This window comes from Marmota marmota, unplaced genomic scaffold (assembly GCF_001458135.2).
Source record: "Marmota marmota marmota unplaced genomic scaffold, marMar, whole genome shotgun sequence".
Lineage (NCBI taxonomy): Eukaryota > Metazoa > Chordata > Mammalia > Rodentia > Sciuridae > Marmota > Marmota marmota.
The window spans coordinates 2,810,534-2,826,756 of NW_026000242.1; the positions used below are offsets into that span (position 1 = coordinate 2,810,534).

General features: G+C 44.0%; 1 protein-coding gene across 3 annotated transcripts in view; it reads right to left on the minus strand.

The window, feature by feature from the left end:
* Nucleotides 1-77: 77 nt before the first annotated feature.
* Sorl1 (sortilin related receptor 1) overlaps nucleotides 78-16,223 on the minus strand; it is a 158,239-nt gene continuing 142,093 nt past the window's right edge. For all 3 annotated transcript variants that reach the window (XM_015489718.2, XM_015489720.2, XM_015489719.2), the window contains 10 exons: nucleotides 16,064-16,146; nucleotides 14,741-14,837; nucleotides 12,160-12,344; nucleotides 9,840-9,959; nucleotides 8,881-9,045; nucleotides 7,340-7,514; nucleotides 6,334-6,440; nucleotides 3,753-3,945; nucleotides 1,415-1,627; nucleotides 78-223 (listed from right to left, as the gene is read on the minus strand). In XM_015489718.2, the coding sequence (XP_015345204.1) occupies nucleotides 156-223; nucleotides 1,415-1,627; nucleotides 3,753-3,945; nucleotides 6,334-6,440; nucleotides 7,340-7,514; nucleotides 8,881-9,045; nucleotides 9,840-9,959; nucleotides 12,160-12,344; nucleotides 14,741-14,837; nucleotides 16,064-16,146 (1,406 nt within the window). In that variant the 3' untranslated portion in view covers nucleotides 78-155. The remainder of the gene's footprint in view (nucleotides 224-1,414; nucleotides 1,628-3,752; nucleotides 3,946-6,333; nucleotides 6,441-7,339; nucleotides 7,515-8,880; nucleotides 9,046-9,839; nucleotides 9,960-12,159; nucleotides 12,345-14,740; nucleotides 14,838-16,063; nucleotides 16,147-16,223) is intronic.

Sequence of the window (16,223 nt, forward strand, 5' to 3'; positions counted from 1 at the left end):
ATTCCTTTTTTTTTTTTTTTTTTTTTTTGTTGTTGTTTTGGGCCCATATAAAAATAACATATTGCAACTCAAAGTGCATCTTTTAAAATAAACCATCAGCTATCTTTATCAAATAAAATATTTACACCATTTGGTTTCTAGTGAGGAAAGCTGTTTCAGGCTATCACCATGGGGACGTCGTCTGAAAATCCAGTAATCATAGGAGCATCTTCATCGTCCTCCCCTAAAGACAAAACAGTCAGGCTTTGTGAGTTCCATCACACAGGACCTGAGCCCATGAGCCACTGCTCTGCCCACCCTCACCTTATCCACCCCCAGCTAAACCCACAGCATCGCTGGCCACTCACAACCATCAGTCCTAAACTCGGCTCCTCTCTGCTGCTCTTAGGTCATCATCCCTATCAATAGGTGACCAAGCGTATTTTAGCGGTAGCTTTAACTTATTAGACAAATAAAGCAAGTCAAACTTGAAGGAAGAAGAATCTCATTGCCTACTTACCAGACTAATGGCTGTCCCTTTGACATTCCTGGTACGAGCCTGTGCAACTAAGTGCTGATCCACAGTTAGTGGGGACTGCATGGCTCGGTAACAGGGTGAGTCTTTTTGTCCCCAACAGCGGCAAGCAAAGAAGCCACCCATTCCTTACTGATTAAGCAAGGAAGGCAGCTGAGAAGTGAGCAGGGCTCATCTCATATGATCAGTGAGAGGAAATACATAAATGTCTTTATAACAAAGAAAAATAATCATAACTGGTTTATAGGAAAAGTAAGTATGCAAACTCACATTTAGCAGCCTGAGTTGAGGTGCTAAATAAAATACCCACTTTCTTATATAAAGTGGTTTACAAGTTCTCCTAGTGTTCAAGAAGAGCAGTGTGCAAAGGTTTTAAGAAGGGACGAAACGATCTCCTTCCTTCCCCCACAATACATGTTATCACAACATAAAGTAAGAATGGCTGATGAGGCTGCACTAGCAACTGGAAGGGGAAAGAGTCGCACTAAAGGGCATCTTCTGATAGAAGCCGACTGGGGAAGCACTACTTTTGTCTTCACCAGGCTCTCCAGCCCAGGCACCCACACAATTCAAAATCACTGCATGTACCAGTCTGACCTCAAGTCTGGGAAGAACAAGACGAATCAGATGGACATTCTTGAGAATTTCCCATAAGCAGGGCGTCTAAAGCCCATGGCCTTCCTACATAAGGCACGCTCCTACCAGTTCTTCCCTATTTCAGGTCAAAACACACGAGTAAACAGAACATAATACTTTAATTTCGGAGCAAGGTATAAGCCATGAGTTCCAAATAGTTTAACCCTAAGCAGGGAATCACTAGCTACTGAACAACTCCTCTCATGTCAAAAGGTAAGCTGGAGGCAGGTACTTCCCAATCGGATCAGTGGCCCTGCCACTTACCCAGATCATCCCCCGAGGAGAAGATTGCTGAACCCAGCCTCGAGCTGTAGTGGCTGTTGGCAAAAGCAGTGAAGCTGCTCTGTAACCTCCGATGCTTTGTGTACAGGATGGCAAAGCCGACCCCCAGGCTCAGCAGTATCAGGAACAGGATGGGAACCACCACGGCAGCAACATCAGTAGATCTGGTAGCCTGAATGGCTGCTGTATCTCCCCCTGCAGAGGCAAAATTCCCAACCATGAGCCTCCTTCCTGAGGGTAGGAGAATGCACCAGGTGGCTCCGCAAGGCCCCACCTACCAAAAAAGCTAGAAGTTCAGCACAGCTACCCAATCACCTGTCTGCTGTGACGCGTTCCTGCACGTGCATGAGGCCTGAATGTTTCCCAACCACCCGCCCTGAGTGACAGACCATGGGCCTTGCGCATGCTAATGCGGTAATTACATTAGCCTCCTAATCACTGCCTTGTTGGTTATTTAGATAATCTCTTGGAAGGGAGACCTTTGTTGGGGTATCAACATTGATTTCATTAGCATTATTACTTAAGACCACTTGCTCGCCTTACATAAGAGGACGTGAAATCAGACCACTAATTAACGAGACTGCAATTATTTCCCCCTACTTGGCACCAAAGTCACTCTGAACTGCAATTACCTGAAGCTCCATTAAGTGATACAAACGAGATTCCTTTACTACAATACTGACTTAACAGCTCGTGAAGTTTTACAAGGTTTTTTTTTTTTTAAACTTTAAGTAAAAAAAAAAAAAAAAAAAAATTAGGGAGATCACCTTTCCATACACCTTTAACATTTTTTAAAGTTCTCTGCAAAGCCATTTAGATGTTTATAACCTAACAAAGAGGCCACTTCCCTGGTCTTATAGAAATGCAGTCTTATTATGATTTACAGATACAATCATACCACTGGGGCTCAGGGGCAAGCCATCCTTCTCCAACACCCTTGTTGGGGAAGGGGCCGCCATCTTGAAAGGGGGTAAACTGTTCATGTCAAAAGCCCCTAAGGGAGCAGGGCCAGTCTGAACCTGAGGCAAGAAAATGGAGCTTAAGAGTCCATTTTTAGCCAAGGAGGCACTGTGGACTTTTCTGGTCTAGGTTTCCATAGGCTTGGGGGTTATTCTCCAGTGTAGTGGGAGGTGGCCCAGGCAAGGGATCTGCTACCCAGGGATTCAGCCTGGCAGGATACTCACAAAGATGGCCCAGAGATCAGTCATCTCTGCTAAACCTAATCCAGCAATTTAATATTCATGCCTTTATTTAAAATTCTCTCATTTATTTTCTTTTAAAAAAAAACTTTAGAAAAAATACTGTCAAACTCTTATATAATGTGTCCTAGGCCATCCCAGCTGTGCAGTGGTAAATAAGAAAAGACTGGAGCTCAGTGGAGGCATCAGGAGTGAGAGCTCCAGATGGTCCTCGTTTCAGAGGCAGCTGGTCCAGTCCTCACAACAGGTTTTCCTGGAGTATACTGCACAGGTTGCTAGCTAGTTTCACTTGAAAACTGGGCGCTAGTAAGGAAACAGGAGGTTAACAAGAGTTCTGCTGTCTGTTTTTTGTGGGACCTTCTCAGAGCCTCTGATTCGCCATGATTCACCGGAGGAAGGTGGAAAGCAGGGCTCCCTCTTTTAGGAGGATGAGTATTCTGCATGATCATACCCAGGAAATATTATGTGCTGGAACACTTAACAAGTTAACACAAGATTTTGGCTTGAGCCCTGGTTAGTTCTTGGCTGGGAGTGAATGTAACTAAAAAGACCAGTGGCAAAATGTTTGTTGAAATCCTGGCCAAGCTACGCCGGTGCAAACAGACTTTGGGTAAACCATGAGCATGGCCCAGTACTGGTATCTATGAGTTCCCTAAGACATAGCGTAGGCCCAAATTGGGATCCAGATCTGAGGCTGACAACTCAGATGACCGGAGGGCTAGATGGTCAATTTCTTCACACTGAGGAGAAGAACTACTGACTTGCAGGATCACAGGGTGTGTTAGCATGTTAGAGGCTCTGAGAAATCCTGCAAAAATGAACAAAACTCTTGCTAAGCTGATGTTTCTCACATTGCAACTCCATTTAAAACAAAATGTTTCCTTTCTCATACTTTGCATTCAGAATATGGTCACCTTGTAAACTCAGCTTCATTCCATGCCTGGCTCAGAATTTGTTAACTAAATCTGTAAACCTCATGAAATCGAGACCTAAATGACTTTCCTCTGAGCTAAGAGAACATTTCAAGTGTCTTTAGAAATAGACACATGTTCATTGGACTATTCCACATCCTTCCTCTTTCCCCAGAAGGGACAGCAGAAACTGGGTGCAGGGCAACTTACCAGACCCCAGCTCGTCATACAGTAGGACAGCAGGCTCCCCACAGATCTGGCTGCCAAAAAGACATCGTGCTTGGACAGTGAAAGTATAATTATGACCCATCTTCAGGTTGGAAATTTTAAAGAAATTGTCAGTAGTATTCCCAAGGTAAGCTGTGAGATTCATGGCACTATCAAACATATGTATCTCGTAGCCCTGAAAACAAACACACACAAGACTGCTCAGGAAGTCAAATAAGGAACCCAACAGCTTCTACTACTGGTTCCAGCCATGTCTGAGCCCCTTACTGCAGCTTTTATAGATGCTAAAGCACTTTGAGTTTCTCACTAGATTTAAAAAAAAAAACATTACCATGGAGACACTGCATTCAAAAAACAGGAATTTTCTCATCCCAGCATTTCAACTAGCGATGGCACCCACTTAGGAACTGAAGACTAAAAGTGAAAAGTGTGGCCCAAGGAAAGCTATTTCAGCATATATACACTCAAAGTTCTGATCAGCAGTCACTTGTCTCAAGCAATATTCAACACCACAAAGAACCTGGACTCTTCAGCCACAGTTCGTAGTATGGGATTTGACTCATACTAGATCACCCTCAGCGTGGCCTCCAGCAATAGGTAAGACAAGGGAATTTACAATCAGAAAGGACAGCACGTTTCTCCTTAGTGCAGTACTTAGGAAGGCCACTGCCAGCTTGCTTCCTTTCTTTCTAGCTCTTCCTAAGCTGATACCAGCTCTGACCATCTTGGCTGTGATAATAACATTTCAGAAGGCATAGGCACCTGTGCATGGGAGAAGCGGATGGGATAATCTTCTGGACTGTGTCAGAAGACTCCTGCCTGAATTCCTGTGAGGGAAGTCACCCTCTGACAGTGCTGACCCAGGATGCTGGATGGCTTCAGGCTGACTACTGGACTTCTCTAGTGATTTCAGTGTCAAAGCTACAAACATCCATTTCCAGTGCCTCAAAAATGATTCCATCCATTATCTCTATCCTCGTAGGGGACCACTGTGTAATCAGTGATTTCTTATTCACATTACACTGACCTGTCTAGTCTCCTAACTCCAAGCCAGAGAGAAGGGGAAAGGGCAAGCTATGCTGATGCCAGGACCCTCCCTCTAGGAATGGAACACTGACCTGCATGCAACCCCAACCTAAAAGCTGGGCTTCTGCCATCCCCAGGCAGCATCACCTAATGGCAAATGGAGGCCAAACTGGGCTTCTTGGCACCTGCCTGGCATCCCATCCCTGTAGTTATTTCTATAAACTAGCAATTTATATTGACTATCTAACATATATTCAGTCTAGGACATCTGCAAAACACACAATAACATAAAGAAAATAATTTAAATTACACAAACATCAACAACCTGAACTTTATTTCAATAGTTCTCTTCTGTTGGGAGTTGTTTCTTCTATTATTAATAATGCACATAAATTTTTATGCACATTGCTTCCTAAGAGAAAACTCCTGGAAGAATTGCTGGATCAAGAAGCATGAACACTTTCAATGTTTTTGATACATATTACCAAAGGACCTTCCAGGAGGGTGAACCAATATATATTCTCTGAGTGCTTTGTTCCTACTATCACCCACGTTGATGACACTCTTCCCCCGGGGTCTTTGCTGATTTAACATACAAGTGCCTCATCCTTGTTGTTTGGACTCTCAGTGAGGTTAAACCTTTCTCCTCTGGCTTACTGCTGCTGGAATTTTTTACTTCCTTAACTATACCTTTTTCAAAATGGGAACATTTATTTTGAATTGATCCAACAACATTCTTAGTATCTAAGGATATTACCATTTACATGTCGTAGCTGGGAAACTCTCACAGAGTGATGAGGATTTTCAAGTTTGACTTGAGCTTTGCTTGTGGCAGTGCACTGTGACTGCTGAGGCCCCTTGGGCCCTTGGCCTACACTGTTCCTCCAGGGAGCCACAGCTGTGTTGAGTCCCTGTTGAGCTCATGCTCTGTGGTCAGGGAAGCCAACCTAGATCCACTCAAGACTGTCCACTACCAGGTTGAAATCGCCCAGGTCCTGCTCTCCTTTCCCTAACTTCTGATGGGGATGCAGCATTGGTTGCCAATGACAAAACAAAACAAAGCAAAAGGTGTTTTTCATAAGTCAGCAGAGTAGATTCAAGTATTTCCTACTTCCTCTATTTCCTTTGGAAAGGAAGTGAGGATGTGCCATGATGGCAGCATGGCCACAGCCCCAGGCCTCAGAGTGACTGGGGCAGGTGGGCTCTTGGTTCCAATGCTGAGCCCTGGCCCAGCTTCAGGAAGCACAACAAGGGCTCCAGCCCATTTCCCTTTCTTCTGGGGAAGACAAGTACAAGACTGAAAAGTGCTTAGTGTAGAGACTCTCATCTTTAATGTGCAGTATAAACATTTTGCTAATTAGCAATCCCATAGAAATGGTCCTTTAATTCTCAAGTTCACGTTGATGCCCTATTCTTTCTTCCCTCCCGCCCCCCATTTTTTTAAACTTTCTACACCAGCATGCTGTTAACGAGCTCTTCTCTAAAATACCATTTCAATCACATTTCCAAAGTCATTGTGAATAAGGGAGGAACTTACCCTGCTTTCATTAAAATGCTTTTCCTTTAAAGCTAGACTTTTCCAAAACAGAAGAACGTGATCATTTTCTGTTATGATTTTTAAGGCATCAGGTGCTGATAATGAAACTGAAAATTAAAGATGTGATAGGATGCAGTTAGTAGACATATATTCAAACCTCCATTTTCCTGTTGTTAAAGAGAGATTAAATAACACTAACCTCAGAGGCCTGGGTTAAGGAAGGAAAAAACACATACCTGCCTAGCATAGAGCCTAGCTAGCACATGGTAGATACCTGCAATTGGCATCTTGTTTGCTGTGGATAGAACAATTTTAGCCAAGAAGCTTGGACAGAATCTAATTTAATAGCTCTCAGACATAAGGATGGACAAAAACAAGATGGGGCAGTGGGTGGAAGGGAAGGGGAGGGATGGAACAGGAAAGGGATTCTGCAGCTCCTTTGAATGGCAGCTGAGCAGACCCAGGGCCCCTGCTCACACCATAGCCCAAATGGGGCTGAGCCTCCACTACTAGTACTCCTGATACTGTCTGATGTTGTCTAAGTAGCTGCGCTTATCGTCTGCTTTCTGAACTTGAGACTGACTACCCTCTAATTTACTTCCCGGGATGTTGGTCTCCCTCCATTTCCATGTCAGACTGCACCAATGAACCCCTGTGACATCAGGGTAGGTCCTCAGATGCAATGTTCAGCCTGAGTGGTAAATATTCAGTTATATTTCCTAACTCTCTTGTGCTTTCCTCCTCTTCTCCACTACTAATGTCAAAACAAGCTAGGAGAGAGGAGATTTTTAGAATGTGTAGAACATGGAAAACAAGAGCCACTCCCCAGACCCCTGTGCCCTGGCTATCTCACTGCAGCCCATATCTGCTATTCTGCTGCAGTGTGGACACCGAAGAGCAGTGTTTGCATGCGGTGGGCAATTCCTGATGGACAGCTCCTGACAGGTGGTCCAGCACCATGGGCATTCTGCTGGGCAGGAAGGCCTCTGATCTCTCTTCTACTTACCTGTGGTGATTTTTATGCTGGAATCTTTGCTCATGTTCCCCAGCTGGACAATGACATGGTATTTCCCTCCAGGTTCCAACTTGTTAAGGGTGTACTCCATGGTACTGTTGCGGGATTTTACTTTGTAGCTCCTATCAGTCTTTCTTATCAGATCTTTAACTGCAATTGCATAGAACTAGGACAAAAAAAAAATCAGAGTGGTAATCAGAAACTTGGTATTCTTCATTCTTCATAGTTCAATGGCAGACAATGTAACCCAAGTACAGGTATCCCTCATCTTTAGGCGCCTGGTTCTAGGGCCCTTGTGAATACCATATCCCTTATACAAAATGGTGTAATGTTTGCCTACAGTCTACACACGTCTTCCTATATACTCAAAGTCATCACTAGATTAGTTGTAATAGCTATTACAATGTAAATGTTGATATACAGTATTGTTTAGGGAAAAATGACAAAAGAAAACACCTGTACATGTTCAGTGTAGACAATTTGTTTTTCGAATATTTTCAATCTGCCTTTGGTTGAACCATGATATGGAACCTACGGGTACAGAAGGCTGACTACAGAGTGACTGTGACCCTCCATAATATTCTGAGTCCCAAAGTCTGACTCTGTTCTTTGATGTCTTTGGGGTAGCCAGGGCCAGCCTTTTAACAAATATGTACTCAGAATTTACACAGATTTGAGGGAAAAAAGAAAAAGTCACCAGGAAAAGCCACATTTATTGTGGCATCAGGAGCTAGGTTAGGACAAGTAAGAACACTGAAATTCAGTACTCGACTTCTGCATCTCCCAACACTGCAACAGTTATGATATTGTCAGTGGAAAGACAATGAACAAGTGTTCAATGCTGGCTCTACTGGACAAAAAGCTCTATGTAACTCTCCCAGGCTGCTTCTTTATATATGAGGGCAGGGAATAAAGGGACACGCAGTAAGCACAGGAAACCCAGTCATCAGGAAGAAGCTGAAAGTCAAGGAGTTTTAGAAATCAAGCATTATTAAAACTGACCACCCCCAATATGAAGAGGGGCAAAGGTAAAAGCAGTCTGAAGCAAGGAGAACTGGGAGGTGTTTCCTAGGATCAGGGCCCCTTCTCTAAACAGGGGTCAGCAAACTTTCAGAATAGGTAAATATTTTAGGTGTTGGGGGCCAGATGAGAACCAGTGTGGTCACTAATTATCTCTGCTGTTTGAAGCATGAGAGCAAACACAGACAATATGTAAACAGATGGGTGTGGCTTGGTTCCAATAAAGCTTTATTTTAAAAAAAATAAGCTGAATTTGGTCTGTGGGCCTTTGTTTGATGACCTTTGTCTCAGAGGGTCAAGGAAGGGGATAAGTTAATATAGCAGCTAGGAAAAACAGAGGAGCACCAACTAAGAAGAGGCAACTCTAAGAATATGATCAAGTCAGAAATGGGGTGAGTCCTGCTGAGCTCAACCTCCAGGCCTGTGTTTCTGGTCCATTGCTGGACTCCCTTTAGCCCTTCCCAAGGCATGCTAAGAATAAGCCAGGCTACCTAGATGCCTAGCCTGCTCACCAAGTCCTGGTCGGGAGAGTCGTATGGTGATTCCCATTTGATGACAGCCGAGGTTTTGCCTGTATGAACCACATGCAGGTGACGGGGTGGAAGCCTGCTGTCTGGGATCATCTTCACCACAACATAGTCAGAGGATGGGCCTTGGTAAGGTACCACCACCCGGACCTACGGCCAAGTACACACACAGAAAAATGATACCATGTGAGCTCACACAATCTTCACTATGCTCTCAATAAAAGTGATGTACACAACTAAAATTCAACTCATAAAAAAGATGTAAAATATAAAGCAGTTCCCAACCTAGCCCAGACCATTTGCCACTGCTCACAGTTTTTTATGCTTCCTTCCAGAAATATCCTATGCACACACAGACATAGATGTGAGTGTATAAATTCACAACATATGCCTATCCGTATGCGTGTGTCTATGTAGTCTTTCTTAAATAATCTTACACAACTGAGAAAACAGTACACATATTTTGCCCCTCACTTCTGACACTTGACACAGGTTAGCAGTTTTTCCATATCAATACCTTTGGAGCTGTCTTTCTTTTGTTGCTCTGTGTTCCATTTCCTGGACAAGCCATAATATTTTTAGCCATTCCTCTCTTGATGTACATTTAAGTTGTTTCAAGTCTTTTTACTGTCACAAGTGCTAATGGACCAAACATCTTTTTCCATCTGTCTTGGCACATGTATAAAAGTATGTAGGGTAAATTCCAAGAAATGGAATCTGACAAAAGGTTTTGATTTATCTGTCTCTGTTATCAGTCCTCCCTTAGGGAGCTGCAGCTGGGTGTTTGTGATGCTTGTAAAGAAGAACTTTCCTGCTATCATGCACACCAATGCTGGAATCCAGATGTCCAGCTCCCCAGATCCAGGTTGAACTCAGGAACTCAGGACTTAAGGACATCCCGTAAAAAATGGGAACTCCTTTTGCTTCTTGTTTGGGAAACTTACCAGAAACAAATACTGCTCATCCTGACTGACGATGACTGTCATGTTATGGAGTGAAGTAGTCAAGCTCTTCGGGTTTCGATAGAGGTCAAGAAAGGATGTAGCATAGAAGATACCATAAACCTGATAAAAACAGAGAATGGAATCAACATCAGCACATGGCCAGCGACCTCATGTTCTCAAAATCCCTCATTTAAGACCCTACAAATGCTTCTAAAGAGCTCCAAGAGAAGTTTTCCTTCCACATTCATTATGCTGACAGCACTTACAGAGCTGACGTGCACCAGCACAGGTCAACACCATGCGCTCTCGGTCCCCAAAGAGCTCATTCTTGAGGAGAATCAGGCACGGAAGAAAAACAGGCATACAACAAGGTGCATTCAGAGCATCAGATAAAACACTAAAAGAGGGCATAATGAGCCAGAGCCAAGAGGGGGCTTACCAAAGAGGGGGTAGATGCTAGCACTGTGCAGCAGGGACATGGAGAGCCAAACGGATGTGCTGAGTGGACAGGAAAGCCATGGAGTTGGTAGAGTGAGCATGAGACTCTCACAAGTGTGTGGAAGAAACACAGGAGAAGAGGCACTGCCAGCTCCCGGAAGAAGCCAGTTCTTCCTTTCTTAGTAGAACCCTGGTTCTTAGTGAGAACTACTTGGAAAGAAAGTCTGCACTTCCCACTCCCTGGGAGCTAAGGGAGGCCAGGTGATGGTTCCAGCCAAGGAGATGTAACTAGAAGTGTCCCGTGGGAAGGTCTGGGAGGGCTCATTATAATGAAGGTAAGGCCCTTCTTGCTGCCTGGAGTATAGGTAATAGCTGTGGCTCTAGGAGGGCTCCTGGACCATGCAGTGACCTTGAAGATGGATGTCACAGGCGGGAGACGGCTGGAACCTGTCCTAGACTCAACTGTGTTGCTGTAACAGGAGTCCTGGACTGCTTACCTCCAAACTTGTTTCAATTGAGAGGGAAACAAACTGTTTAAAGAATGGTTTCTTTCAGTTCCACCGTTAACGCAGCCATTCTTACTCCTGCTGGTACATGTAGGAAACACCCAGAGATTCCAGTGGGGAAAGGGGATCTGATGAGGCTTGCAGCAGGGCGTGAAAGCTGAGTGAACTTGTAATGGGAGGATGGGAGTTGAGGAAGTTTCTTTGTAAGGAGAATCAGAGCATTTTCTCCAAGAGCACGTGAGCATGAAGACGGGGCTGAAAACTATACAAGTTTGGAGGAGTGACAGAAAGGGACAGGGGACTGATCAGGATGTGCAAAGTATTTCCAAGGCCAGATAACAACGCAATTTTCCCTAACTCTGCTCAGCATCAGAAGAACTGGAGAGGGGAGAACAAGGGTAGTGAAAGAGGAAAGGAGGCCCCAGGAGTGATTAACTGGGCGTAGGTGGGGAGTGGGGAAAAGGAGTCAGAAAGCAAAGCAAATGGAACAGGAATGGAGAAACGAGGGAGCCACAAAGCTCAGATGGGATTCTGCAGTCAGTGTGGAGGCTCAGAGCTTAGGACAATGCCTCACTGTGACGGGGCCTATGGAAAGGGTTCATGGAATACAAGAGCCGAGGAATAAGAAGGTTCCCCACATGGACAGTGGCGATGGCAGTTCTTGAGGTGAAGAGGAAAACCAAGGGCTGCCAGAGCAGAGTGCTAAGCGAACCAAAGAAAGAGCCGGAAGTGAAGGTTCCCACAGGCAGCTCCTTTGATCTCTCACCTATGAAAGCTACAATGCATGTGACCAGAGTACGAGCCAGGACCAGCACAGCACGGCTGCTTCTCCAAGGTCACACGTAATCAGCGACCCTAAGATTAAGTGATGTTCCAGCATTTCTACATTATGCCCTACTCTGGGAAGATAGCTGGGTGTGACAGATGACCCCTCCTCTAGCTGGGTTTCTCAATAGAGAAAAAGGTCCCTTTGCAAGTAGAATCTACTTTGAGGTAAAAGGGAATCCCCAAGAGGGCTCAGGGCTGCCTCGGCATCACCTTCTGGGTCATATAAAAGAGCAGAGGCCTTAAATAAAACTTCTCATGAAGTCCATGACCCAAGTTGAGTCCCCAAGCACAGGAATATGCCACCCTCTACCTGCATGAGGTCTACCAGTAACAAACAACATGTGGTACTATTTCTTAGAAGCCAGGACACAGCATGGTAAGGGATACTGGGGCTGGGATGGCAGGTGCCTCCAGAGCTAACCAAGAGGAGGGCTTGTGTGGGGTAGGAAAGGAAGAACCGCAGCAGAGAGGAGCCCTGGGTCTGTCCTGTGGCCTTATATCAAGGGAGGGTCCACACTCAAGCTGTGATGGTCACTCTGGCCACTTACCACATTCCTAGGGCCAGTCCAAGAGCATTCCACTGCAGTCTGGTTGATGGCCTTGGCTTTGAGGCTCGGAGCAGGTGGACGAACCCCTCTGGTTACAACATGCTCAAACGCCAGAGGACTGTCTCCTAAGTCAGTCTTGGCCCAAGCAGAAATCTCGTAGGATGTATGAGCTGTCAGATTACCAACTGTGAAAACAAGGAGATGTCAGAAGAGAGGCAGGGTGTTAATCCAGAATTTGTGTCAACATACACGTGCTATTTAAAAAAATAATCTCTCAATTTAGTCAGTTCCACATGTAGGACTTTGTTAATTTACAAGTTTATTTAACACTTATTTACAGATGAGCAGTATATGTAATACAACCTCAGGGGCACTGGGAAATTTCTCTTACAGCTGACCATCTCGGGATAAAATAGGTAAAACACTCCTAGATAGCCATTGGCCCTGTATTAGAGGAGTCTTGAAAAATCATGCCCTTCCAATCAATTATGCCATAAAATCAGAGAGGGACTTAAACATCTGCAAATGAGGAGATCACCCCAGTGTCTGTTGCAGTAGAATAAACTGCTTGACCTGACTGGCCACAGAGCAAGAACTAAATCGTGTATCCCACAAACTACTATGCAACCTCTAAAATTTGTTCCAAAGAATATTTATTGACACTGGAAAATCCTTATGTTACATGAAAAGAGAAGGATAAACTATATATAGTATTATTCTGATTTTGTAAAGATAGAGAGATCAATGTGTAAAAAAAAAAAGTGGAAATATCTGAAATATAAAGTGAAATTAAAGAAAATTCCATTACACATTTTATGCCTTCTAACATTTTCTGTAATAAACATGTATTCCCTAAACTAAATTAAGAGTGAACAAAGGGAGAACACGTTAACAGGATAACCTTTGGAATCAGAAGGACGAGGGTTCAAGGCTTGACTTTACCCCTTGTGGCTATACCTCTGTTATGGTTTGGATGTGAGGTGTCCCCAAAAGCTCACGTGTGAGACAATGCAAGAAGGTTCAGAGGAGAAACGACTGGGTTGTTGAGAGCATTAACCCAATCTATAAATTAATCCCCTGACAGGGATTAACTGAGTGGTAACTGAAGGGGTACAGTGTGGCTGGAGGAGGTGGGAACTGGGGTGTGACTGTGGGATATATACTTGTTTCTGACAAGTGGAGTCTCTCTCTCTGCTTCTTGATCACCGTGTGAGCTGCTTCCTCTATGTTGTTCCTGCCTGGAGCCCTGAGGAATGGAGCCAGGCTTCTATGGATGGAGACTTCTGAAACTGTGAGCCCTCAAATAAACTTTTCCTCCTTTAAAATGGTCTAGTCAGATATTTTAGTCACAGCAGTGACTAAAACATCCTTGGTAAAGTATTTAAATCCCTCTGGTCTGTTTCCCTGTTTGTAAGATGGAGGAAAAATAATAGTACTTGAATAGCAGCTGGCTGTTGCGGGGATTAAGAGAAAAGATGTGTAAAGTGCCTGGCGTGAGGCCCTGCATTGAGCTGCCTCTTCATAGATTTCAGGCAACAGCTACCAAGATTATGCCTAACTTTGCTGATTATATTGGTGTAACACTGAGGCAACGGGTCACAGGCTTTGGAACTGGAAAGATATGGGTTCCAATCCTGGCTCTGCTGTCTTGTGAGAGTACCGCTCATTCCCTGAACCTGTGTTTTGCCTCCATAAGATGCGCACCCTTCACAGAATTATTATTTGGGTTATGTGAGACGATAGCCCCAGTAACACACGGGACACCTTGGTAAAAGCTTGCACACAGTAGGGGCTAAATGTCATTTTTCCCCCTTGCATGGACTCCTTATACAAATTATTTAATCTAGTAGATATTCAGTTTCAAATAAGAAAAAAAAGGGATAATTACAGAAAACTTATAGTTTCCGTCTTATAAGACAAAAACAAGAATTGAATAAAACTGACTGAAAGTACTTTTCAAACAAGCTAGAAGCAGAGGGACAGGGGACGCTCCCGTGTCGTTCTCAACACTCACAGACAGCTCTCAGTACTCAACTTTTTGTCTTAGAAATAAAACCCATCCATTAGCCCATTTTCAGATACAAAAATTTTAGTCAAAGCATGCTCTTTGCACAGATGCAAGAAGGACTGGACCAGTTCCTGCCTTGGTTTGTCTGACCACTCATTCAGTCAACAAGTATTTTCTGAATGCCAATCATGTCCCAAGTCTCATGCTACCTCTTATTAGAAGGGGACTGAACTAGGTTAGAAAGAGACAGACAACTAAATCTAGGAATCTGTTCTGATGAAGCACAAAAATCATGTGTCGACAGTTAATCTGGTCTCTTTCTAGTTCTTCTCCTCTGGAGCCTGCAACTTCCACTTAAGGCCAATAGGTTAGGAGGAGGATTGAGCTACCAGTGAGTGAAGCCTTCTAACTAGAGTCAGGAGCACTTTTACAGTACCCTCAGTGGACAAGGACCTGGCCATGCAAAACCACCTCCAGAGAAGAACTCTACCCAGCACCCCACACATGCTCTGCTGCCAGGAAAGTGTCGGTGCAACCTTCACTTCTCACGTACCACGAGATATAAGGTGTTACCTTTATGAGACAGAATGCTCCCTCGGAAGTTCAAGGTTTTCTTCTCTTGTTTGTGGGCGTCAAATGTCCAGAAAAGGTTCACCACATAGCCATTCACCTGCCAAGATATGGGAGACACATAACAAATCAGCGAACAGCCAGGGGATTCACCAACTACAAAAAGCAGGCTTCTTTAGATGTCTCATTTTTTTCAATGGATGGGTGGTTTCTTTTTAAACAAGTTCTATTTGTGCTACCATTAGTATTTAGCCATCCTCCATCTACTTCTAAAAACAAATGTGAGATCATTTATAATACAAAATGTATTTAACAAACATAAAATGAATACAGAATAGAAAGACAAGAACCAATTAATAAAGATGGAAAAAGGGAAAAAATGCAAAGATAATTAGGCCAAGATAATTAAGGGTAAAACTCAGCTAGGGCTATCCTTGCAGTCAAGGCCAACAGTTCAAAGCTGGCTGGTGAGCTCTTACTTCCCCTCAGGAGTAAACACATCCACACATGAAGAAAAAATACTTCTTCTAAGTCCAGAGCTCAGAGAAGGTTGTGATCTATAGATCTTTAAATATGGGACAATCAACAAAATAAAAGCATTTTCAAGACCAAAGACTATAAATAAGGAGCAAGACATTAAAGCCACCCATCTCTTGTACCAACCCTCTCTGGAAGTCAAGGGTGTGACACTAAATTGCAGTTAGGTAGATGGCACAACGACTCTGAAGGCTGTTTGTCCCACCACAACTTCATGGATGGGACAAACAGCCTGCAAAGAGGAGCAGACAAAAAAGAGCATTCTGGAAAGTGGGTTCAACTTGAGAGAGCAGGAGGACATACAACCATGGTGGAGCTGGCTGTGCAGAGGGGCCAAGCAGATGGCCTGCTGGTGCAGGAGGAGGAGGGAACCAAGTGACTATGTGGGGACCTAAGGTGGACGTGTTTCCAAGGTATCTGACGCTCACAAGAAAGCAGCTCTTCCACTGTGGGAACCTCTGTATTGGCACTTAGTACCAGGAAATCCAATAAAGCTGAAAATTACAGGGCATACATATTCTATTAACACCAACTCTTTATTTGCACTGTGGCTGTGAACCATTTAATTATATGGTTAAAGAAAAAAAAAAAAGGCACCAGGCTGAGGCAGAATAATTACATGTGGAGACTCAAGTTGTTCTTCATGGGGGAAAGAACCAACCTAGTTCAGGTACTATAGCTTCACCAGATCAAGTCATTCATTCTTCTTAATCTTAATGTGCTACATCACCTTGGTTCCCATACAAAGTAAAGCCCCACCCAACTGACGGTTTGAACTTTCCACATTACCTTGACGTCACCATCCATGGTCAGGGTAAAGCTTAGAGAATTCTCACCATAGCTGTCAATGTGGATATCTGGTGGTGGAATCACTGAAAACAAAAGGGAATTCAAAGAGAAACCACGCAATGAAAAGGGAGGAAGGCAGAATTCAGTTTTCAACTCAACA